The sequence below is a fragment of the Pyxicephalus adspersus genome, chromosome W, assembly GCF_032062135.1.
Source record: "Pyxicephalus adspersus chromosome W, UCB_Pads_2.0, whole genome shotgun sequence".
In the NCBI taxonomy this organism is placed as follows: Eukaryota; Metazoa; Chordata; class Amphibia; order Anura; family Pyxicephalidae; genus Pyxicephalus; species Pyxicephalus adspersus.
Window position 1 is genome coordinate 9430781 of NC_092870.1, and position 9099 is coordinate 9439879.

The 9099-nt window shown below is 40.8% G+C and overlaps 1 protein-coding gene across 1 annotated transcript; it reads right to left on the bottom strand.

Annotated features, from left to right (window-relative positions):
* Nucleotides 1-283: 283 nt before the first annotated feature.
* LOC140342811 (protein phosphatase 1 regulatory subunit 26-like) lies at nt 284-7355 on the bottom strand. Its single transcript, XM_072429163.1, has 2 exons — nt 7265-7355; nt 284-6789 (listed from the first exon to the last, which is right to left on the bottom strand). Exon 2 carries the CDS (start codon nt 6544-6546, stop codon nt 3400-3402), a length of 3147 nt encoding a protein of 1048 aa, XP_072285264.1. The 5' UTR covers nt 6547-6789; nt 7265-7355; the 3' UTR covers nt 284-3399.
* Between the last annotated feature and the right edge of the window lie 1744 nt (nt 7356-9099).

The window sequence follows — 9099 nt, forward strand, 5'->3', positions numbered from 1 at the left end:
AAAATCTGTGGAGGCAGCTGAAGGTTTGAGTTGCCAAACATCAGCCTCAAAACCTTAATGACTTGGAGAGGATCTACAAAGAGGAGTGGGAAAAAATCCCTCCTGAGATGTGTGCAAAGCTGGTGGCCAACTACAAGAAAGGTCTGACCTCTGAGTGCCAACAAGGGGTTTGCCACCAAGTACCAAGTCATCTTTTGCAAAGGGATCAAATACTCATTTCACTCATTACAATGCACATCAAGCTCTGACTGAGCACTGGGTTTTTGAGGGTTCTTTTGTGGTTATTCTGTCTCTCACAGCTACAATAAACCTACCATTACAATTATAGGCAGGTAATTTGTCAGAGGCCAAACGTACAAAATCAGCAGGGGATCAAATACGGTGAGGGAAAGAAGTATCTACCTTAATAAACCTCTATCGATGTCAAATAATCCATATCTATCCATCTATAATTTATAAACCTCCATCTATTGATCTCAATAAACATCTATCCATCTTATTAACCCCGTAGCATTCTAATTCAGTCTGTACTCCCATGCAAAAAGTGTTACTTTTTTTGAATGGAAATTTATTTTATATTGTAGGCCTTTAATTCTTAGGCATAATTCACTGAAATATGTCCAATATTTATTAAATTTAATTAACTTTAAATATATAAAAAAAACAAAAAAAAAAAACCACACACAACTAATCTGTTAAAAGAAAAAGTTTTAAAAAAAAAAATAGTGATACATGCAATATAACTGTACAGTAGCATATATATATATATATATATATATATATATATATATATATATATATATATATATATATATATATATATATATATATATACACATATACATATATACACACACACACACACACAATTTCTTTGTATTGAACTCAATACAGCTATTTCAATCCAATACAAAATTTGAATTTACTGCCGCTGCTCCAAACCCCAGAGATCGTCTCTGAATTTGCCGGCTGGAGATCGGAGGGAGAAGAGGTGTCCAGAAGACCTGCGGGGACCAGCAGAACACCGGGGTACGACAACGGAACAAGTAAGTGGTCCAGTATATTACTACTTTAATATTGTATTACGAGTTTAGGAGTTGTGAATCTAAAAAATGAACAGCGATTTGCAAAGGCTATTTAAACAATCTTAATAAATAGGTTCACAACTTGTTGATTTTTAAAACCTGAATTTGTAATGAATTTTACCTATAAAAACTGTTGTAATAAGAAAATCCTGAGTAGCCCAGTTTACATTATTTTAAAGTCAGTAAAGCTAAAGGCTTATCTACACTATAGTGCACATTGCAAGGATTATCAATATACTCATTTAAATGTTTCAATCCTTTTCTACGTGTGGCCATACATTTTACAAAGGTTCTTAACCCCAGGCTCTCATTTAGAACAAAACTGTACCAAGATTTCACAATATCCCAAGATGCTCAAGCTAGTACATTCCTGGCAACAGCCACCATATATCCTGCAGTAGAACACGCCATGATGTTCAAGGACGATCAGGAAACAAGGAGAAAAGTGCACAGGTAAAAAACAAACATTAGGATTTTTGTTGCAGACCGAAAACCAGCTCATGCCGTACAAAGAACTTACCAAACTGCTATACTTACATATACAGACTTATTATACTTCATTAACAACAAAGTTAAAATGAGCAACTTGAAATGATTACTTTGTGCACATGTAACAGTGCAAAGATACTGCAGAATTAAAATTCTAATCTAAACGCAAAATTCTCCCACAAATGAAACTATATAAGCCAAAAAAATTAGCTGACAGAACTTACATAAACATCTACGTGGATATTATAGAGATATATAAAGGAGCTATGGTAAACAATGCCCACAAAGGTGAAAAGTTTTAGCATCATAGAGCACTTGCGCAAATACCTACTGTGACAGCATACATACGAAATATTAGCAAAGAGGGCTGAATTATACCTGCTTTTGCCTAGCGAGGATGAAACACACTCAAGGTGGTCCATTTATAAAGCAGGGAATATAATATTCACTGAAACATTACCTGGAGAAATTGCACAGGTTTATGTGTTTCAAGGGCAGTAATTAATTCTGCAACAGAGAATGTTTCTGGAAATTGCAGATTCACCACTTTATAAATAGATCCCAAAGTGTTGGCTCGGTTCAAGTCTTGATATCCTATGTGTCGCTATCTTTAAATGGGGTATGAAGTAAACTTCAGGCTCTTTATGTATTTTTAGTTATATTTTTTCTAGTAGTGGTAAGTAAATTTTTGTTTTTTGTTTTAAATAGCACAACAGAAATGCAACATGATAAACGAGTGAGGCCTCCATCTGAAAACCTACATAACAAAAACCATCTAATTTAGGGCCAATTAATAAAATAATTATTGGATGTGTTGTACTGCTGGCTAGCACAAAATTTATATGTGTTTTTATTTGTGCAGGCTGGCCTGTCTGTTCCATAACCAACTAATCTGTAAAGAAAGAAAAAAACCAAGATGAAGGGTCCAACACTTCCCCACACATTGCCATTTAACTAGCAGAATACAATATTCAACACTATAAACATGCAGGCTTTGCTTACTGTGCATTTGATAATATAGTTTGTCAGAAACCGAGAGGTTTCCTTAAAGCGTACCCTAAACTTTACATAAAAGGGTAGAGAAAACTTTGCAGCACCACCCCCTAATTCCCAGCCACCTAGGCAGTCGAGAATGAATGGGAGCACAAAACCTCCCAGGAAACCTAGTACAGGCATCCCGAGAGGTTCCTGGGCACTCCTATACATGCCCGGCTCCGTGACAGTTGTCGGGACCAGATGCAGGACACGCCCGGAGTGGCCAGTCTGCCCTACAGGATTGAAGGCAAGTGTGTTTTGAGTATAGTTCCTCTTTAAGTTTGACCAGTGATTCCCTGTAGAATTATCCCAGCACCCTGTTACAAAGTAGTAATCGCAGGATTTTGGGTGACCTCAGAGCTCTGGACAAAAGCTGGAAAATCAGACAGGAATAACAAAGAACACAAAATATAGATACTTCATTTGGTCAGTCAGTACAGGTATGCAACATTACAAATCACAACTGTTTAAGAGTCAATGAGCCTTGCTTACCAGAAAAGTTGCCAACTAACCAACTCCTGATTAACATCAGTCTGCAGACATAACATACCTGCAAAACCCATTTTAGGATACCATTGTGCAAATTCCTTTCCATGCTAAACAGGACAACATGTGACCTTGCGGATGTTGATTAACAAGGCTAGCTTGTAGTGCACATGGGTCATGAAGTTCCTTAACCATAGGAATAACCGTTTGTTCCCAAGTTTATGAAACTAATGCTGTGGCAGGACATGCTTCAATGATAAAACTATTTGCAGTGGTCCTTTACAGCTCTAAGTGACTAAAATACTTACATGTTTTCTTTCTTAGCCAAGCTTCTACTGTTCAAACTGCCATCAGAGCCTGTCTGTACATCCCCTGCCGATTTGTCTTTAAGATTACAAGACCTCCTGGCCATTTCTGTCACCAACTGGCTGTTTGCTTTGATACAGAGAGGCATTGCCTCTCCTGCATTATTCACCACAATCTCACTGCCTATATTTTGCTGAAAAGGGAAAGCCGTGGTACACACAGGGGTATGAGCGGCTACCTGACCTTGACAGTACTGTATACTCATTAAATTAAGTCCAGCGTCATAGGTGGCTGCGTTTATCGGCAGACATAGCGCAGTAGGAGCATCCTTGACCACCTTAGTGGTTACAACATACAATGCCGGATTAACCACAGGAGCATTAAGAGAAAAGGTAGAAGTTTGAACAACTTTAGGCTGTTCAAAAATTAATGTCTTTTTCTGTACAGGCTGACAGACTCCCAGTCTTGTGATATTTCCCCCAGAAGTATAAAGTTCTGATGCCTTTCTTGTCGAGCTGGCTTTTCCCAGGAGGAGCTGTTGGTCCGTCTCTGAAATGTACTTTAGACCAGCAAGAAAATTTCCTGAAACAGAAGAACTGCCTTGTGCTCCATTGACTCCAGCATTTACAATAATGCTTTCTAGAGTGGTCTGGAGAACTTTTTCAGCTGGTCTCACTGCACAGTTTTTATCTAGGAAACATTCTCTCTTTACAATGACACTTTGTACAGGAGTAGAAATCTTGGGCACTTCTGTAGGTGGTCGCTGTATCAATCTGACTTGTGGTACATCTCTGTAATCCTGCACACGATGCTTCACCGTTGGCTGGGGTACAGGTGCATTTGAGCAGTCCTTTTCCATGACCTTTTGAAGTATGGTCTCAGTCTCCAAGCTGGACAAGACCATGGGTTCTTGTTTTATTGGTGAAGGATTACTTAGACTGGCTAGAGAATCATTCTGTGCAATAACACTTAGGCTGGTGACAGCAGGAAAATTATTTTGCGCTACGCAAAGTTCTGCAGAGTCTTGTGCATACTCTGCCAAAAAGGTCCTTATCTCTTGCTCAATGTTATCATCACTGTCCACAGAACTACTGTCTTGTGCTTCAGGCAAGGCACTATTCAAATTCAATGGCTTGTCAGAGCCACTGACTGGTTTGCACTCCAGTTTATTTGGTGGCAAGTGTAAATTGCTTGCAGTGCTCCTGCTCTCTTCTTTAATGTTGAATTTAGACTTTAAAGCATTATCTTGGCTGTTGCTGGAATTAACAAGGCAGCTTTTAACAGCAGGTTTAAGCAAACAGTCCTTTAAATCAACACCAGTGCCAAGTGATTCTAGAGTTCTGTTGGTGGTTTCCCCAAACCTTGGCCTTTTCTTATACTGTGGTTTACCATCCCTTGGTCTTTTTTTGCATTCTCTCTTGGACCGGAGGAGGTCTTTTATAGCGGAATCTAAATCCTCATCACTGTCTAAAGAACTGCTTGTATCGGAGCTGGGGATACTTCTTATTTTGGTATAAGCCTTCTGTTTTGTTCCAGTTATTCCAGTAGGTGACACAAGGCTTTCTGCTGCCTCTTGAATAATGTGGCTGGTCTCTTCCAATTTGTAAGATGCCCTGGAGGGCTCATTTATGTCAGGTTCTGTATTACTGATCTTCAAGACTTCAGATGGAAAAGACAATGTATTTGTTATACGAACATCTGAATGCTTCTTTTCACCCTTCAATTCCTTCGGCACAGTTTTGCTCTCTGTTAACTTTTCCTTTTGTGACAAATCTTTATTGTTGGTAAGTGACTGTTTCTTACGTTGATCAAGTCTTTGCCGATTTGGGAAGGACAGTTTTGCAGAAGCTGTGCCAAGATTTTCTGCTTGCGCTTTATGGGCGAGAAATGTTCGTATCTCCTGTTCTATGCTGTCATCGCTGTCAACAGAGCTGTCACTAGCACAAGGGGATTCTGGTTGAGTAGATCTTTCTTGTGAAATTATGCAAGTAGTTTCTGGTTGAGAAGGCAAAATTGCTTTCGAAATATCAAGCATCGCTTTAGCACACATTAGCTCAGTAGCGGTTTCAACTTTGCACGTACCTTGTAACACAACTTCACATTTTGGACTGCTGTCCTCTACAAAGTACAATGTCCTTTTAGTAGTTGGGGGATAAAAGCTTGAGGTGTCTTGAGATCCATGACTGCAAGAAGGAAACTTCCTTTTTTTGCAGTCTGTGTCCATGTGTGTATCTGGAGAGGAATTTTTATCTTGGCCGTGAGAAGTTACAGTGCTTTTTTCCTCTCTCTCTATAGAGCACTTATGACCCACAGAAAGATATTCTTCTAAACTACTCTTTTCTAGCTGGTAGAGTTGAATTGCTTCCTCTATGCCGTCATCGCTACTGGAGTGAGACAGCTCCTCACAACGCTTTGATGTACCTTCTTTCTTCATTTTATTTAGCTCAACAGAGCTAGACGAGAGTTTGGGGTACATACTAGTTTTAAAAATTTCAGTTTTCTGCTTGGAACCTTTAGGTTGCATACAAAGACTTTCAGATGATAGCTTGTCATAAAACTCTTTGATCCCTCGTTTGGAGCCTTGCTTCTCAGCAGCCTTAAGTGGCCTAATCTTTGGTTTAGCAGATACATTGCTCTTCTTGGCAGTTCTAGAGTCAACTTGAGTATTCTGAAACGTCTTTCGATTCAGAAACTGCTCAATCCCATCCTTGATGCTTTGCTCAAAAGAATCATCACTGCCCACACTTTCTGGAGAAGAGCAACAGGAGCGTTCCAAAGAGGAAAAAGTATTGCAGGTGGTAGTTGAAGTAACCATCTTAACAGGGGACGTGCAAGCAGGAACATTACCAGAAATTGTTCTTAGCTGGTCAGAGTTACTATTACTAGTGCTGGAGCTCTTAGCAGCAACAGTGGTAAAGGAAGCATCTGCAGTGCTTTTATTTTTTAGATATTCCTGAATTGCTTCTTCAATGTCTCGGTCAACAGAGTCATCACTGTTTGAATCCAGTGCTGGGGAACTTTCTTCTTTGACGAATTGTGTGGGAAATGTAGAAGTAGCCTGCTCTCTTATGTGCCCTTTAAAAGGCACAGCACTGGATTTCAGTCCTTGTTCATGGTTTAATTCCCCCTTTCTATTCTTATGCATATTACACTCATATATATAGCTCTCCCTGCACAAGACTCATCACATGGTTGACCGTCTCCAATGCCCAAAGAGTGTGGTGCTTAGAGTATTTGTTCAGAGAAGTGGGCACTTTATGAGAAGCGTTGGGTTCAAACGGTATCCATGGTTTTGCAAAAGGTGCCACTGGAGGGGCATTCGCTACAAACATTCTAGCAGAAGGAACAGGAATCTGCAAACATTAGCAGCTGAGGAAGATTTCACATCCTACAAGAAAAAAAAAAATAAAGTAAGCCAACAAAGCAGAACGTAGCAGTGTGCACAGTATGGGGAACAGTTTGAAGGTCAGTGAACAGAGCAGTAAGGGTCAATGGGCACAGTATGGAGAGGAGAAAGTAGCATTATACAGAACAGCACGTCCATAATGCCCAGCATGGAGAATAGATTACAGTGTGCAGAGAAGCAGTATGTCAAGTACGGAGAGCTGGGTACAGAGCGGCGAGTGGCAGAGCTCACAGAATAGAGAACAGTGCAGAGTATACAGAGAAGAATTTACTATACAAAGCAGTAAGCAACTGTTAAACATTGGATCCCCCTGCAGGCTGGCTGAGGCGGTGGACCTGGGTATAGAGCACGCCAGTGTTGGCTGCGCAGTGTGGAGGTGTGCTGGTTGCAGAGGAGGCTTTGAGCCAGCACACAACTCAAGTCCATCTATGCCTCACGCATACAGGCCAGGCCATACCTGTCTCCCAAACGGATGGGTTCCCTTCTTCCCAAACTCCACGAGCTGACAAAACAGCACCGACGGCAGACACTGGAATAAAGTTGTTTGCTGGAAGGGCGGGTTTTACGGAAGAGGCGGGGCTTGCAATGTGACGCAATACGTACAGAGAATTCTGGGGACGTTTTATATCTGCAGCTGCGTGTTTCTGATTGCTGTGCTTCCTGGCTGATCTCTCCAACTCGGACCGCCTGTAAGTGTGCAGAGTATCTCAGGTTTACTTTTATTACTATCTCTTTTGCACTTATTCTTCAGGGTAAATATCTATTTTCACTCCTAAAAAGATTGTGTAATTGGCAGAGAACCACGGGTATAATGTAGGGGTACAAGAGGTCTGGTAGGGGGATGCAATCTAGGACTTTGGGGGGGGGGGGGTATAGGAGGCCACCTGGTGGGAGGGTGTGCACAATCTGGGAGTACAGGAGGGCACCTAGTGCGGTTGTGCAGCCTAGGGGTACTAAAAAGAGCTCTTTTTGGGGAAGGGGGTGCATATGGCAGGGAAGCGCATAAGGAGTGGCATCTGGGCATGCAGGAAAGCACATGTCTGTGGAAGAGCGCATGGAAGGCTGGGATTTGGGGGGGCGCAAGGGGGTGTGATATGGGGGTGAGAGATTGTGTGTATAAAGAGTGAATAATGAACATCTCAAACAATACTAAAATGGAATACAAAATGCTACGGCAGGCTGATGCAAGTGAAACTCGCTAATTTCATTGGTATGGTGACTTGATCTAGCAGGGAGTAGTCTGCTTACAATGAAAATCTGTGTTAACTGTCAGAAGACAGTGTCTGTTACGCTGACATCTAGAGTTCTGGGTGTCATGATAAGTTTTTGTGCGACAGGCAAAAATACTGAGAGAACTGTGTGACTGTGTCAAAGCATGTCTAGAGCTGCAGCATGTACACCACGTGGAATATACATGTAACAAATAGATATTAGAAATGCTAAAGATATACAGTGTTCTCCCCAGAAATTTTTTTCAGCTGGGTGGTGGGAAGCTGTAGCCGAGTGGTAAAAAAGTGGACGTGCAAGACGCTGCAAGTTTAGTGCTCCCAGTAATTTATGCCACAGGTATCTAGTAACCCCTATTATTGTGTCAGTTCTCTACCTACCCCCTATACCCCATTAATACAGAGGGAATAATCTCTGATAACGGATATCACATATATCCCATTAATACAGAGGGTAATAATCTCTGATAACAGATATCACATATACCCCAATAATACAGAGGGAATAATCTCTGATAACAGATATCACATATACCCCATTTAGTGCTGGGTATTTCAATCCAACTGCCTAGTGTTCTGTATTTAACTGTAATCCCTTGTAGTAGTGTAAAAATGTCATCAATGTGGAGTATTTCACTTAAAGTAAATTTCACTTAATCTGTCTACTAACAGCCCAGTGAGTTGCAGGCTTGCTCAGTTTCCCTCTTCTTAACGATGCTTACCTTTCCATCAAGTGCTGATCTCATTGGGCATGCATGAGCTTGAGCACTTTTATTTACATTATAGGACAGCCCCTGATGATACATTCCTGATACGCAAAAGGAGCAGCCCACAGCCACCTGGGATTTGTGACATAAATACACCAGGAGGCTGCAGATTTACCCTGCAGTCTTTACCACCATGGCAGTAAAGATTAAAAGGAGGGGTCCTCCCCCAAAAAAGTAAAAAAAAAAAAACAAAACTAACAACAACAAAAAGAAAAAAAGAAAAAAGTGTCACCCTTTATGTAATGTTAAAAAAGTGGTGTTGCTTTAGGAGCATCATGCATGTGTCCTACATGGGGGTA

Bases quoted from the DNA above. Each gene is read 5' to 3' on its own strand.
- LOC140342811 (XM_072429163.1), bottom strand. From the start codon at position 6,546: ATGCATAAGAATAGAAAGGGGGAATTAAACCATGAACAAGGACTGAAA.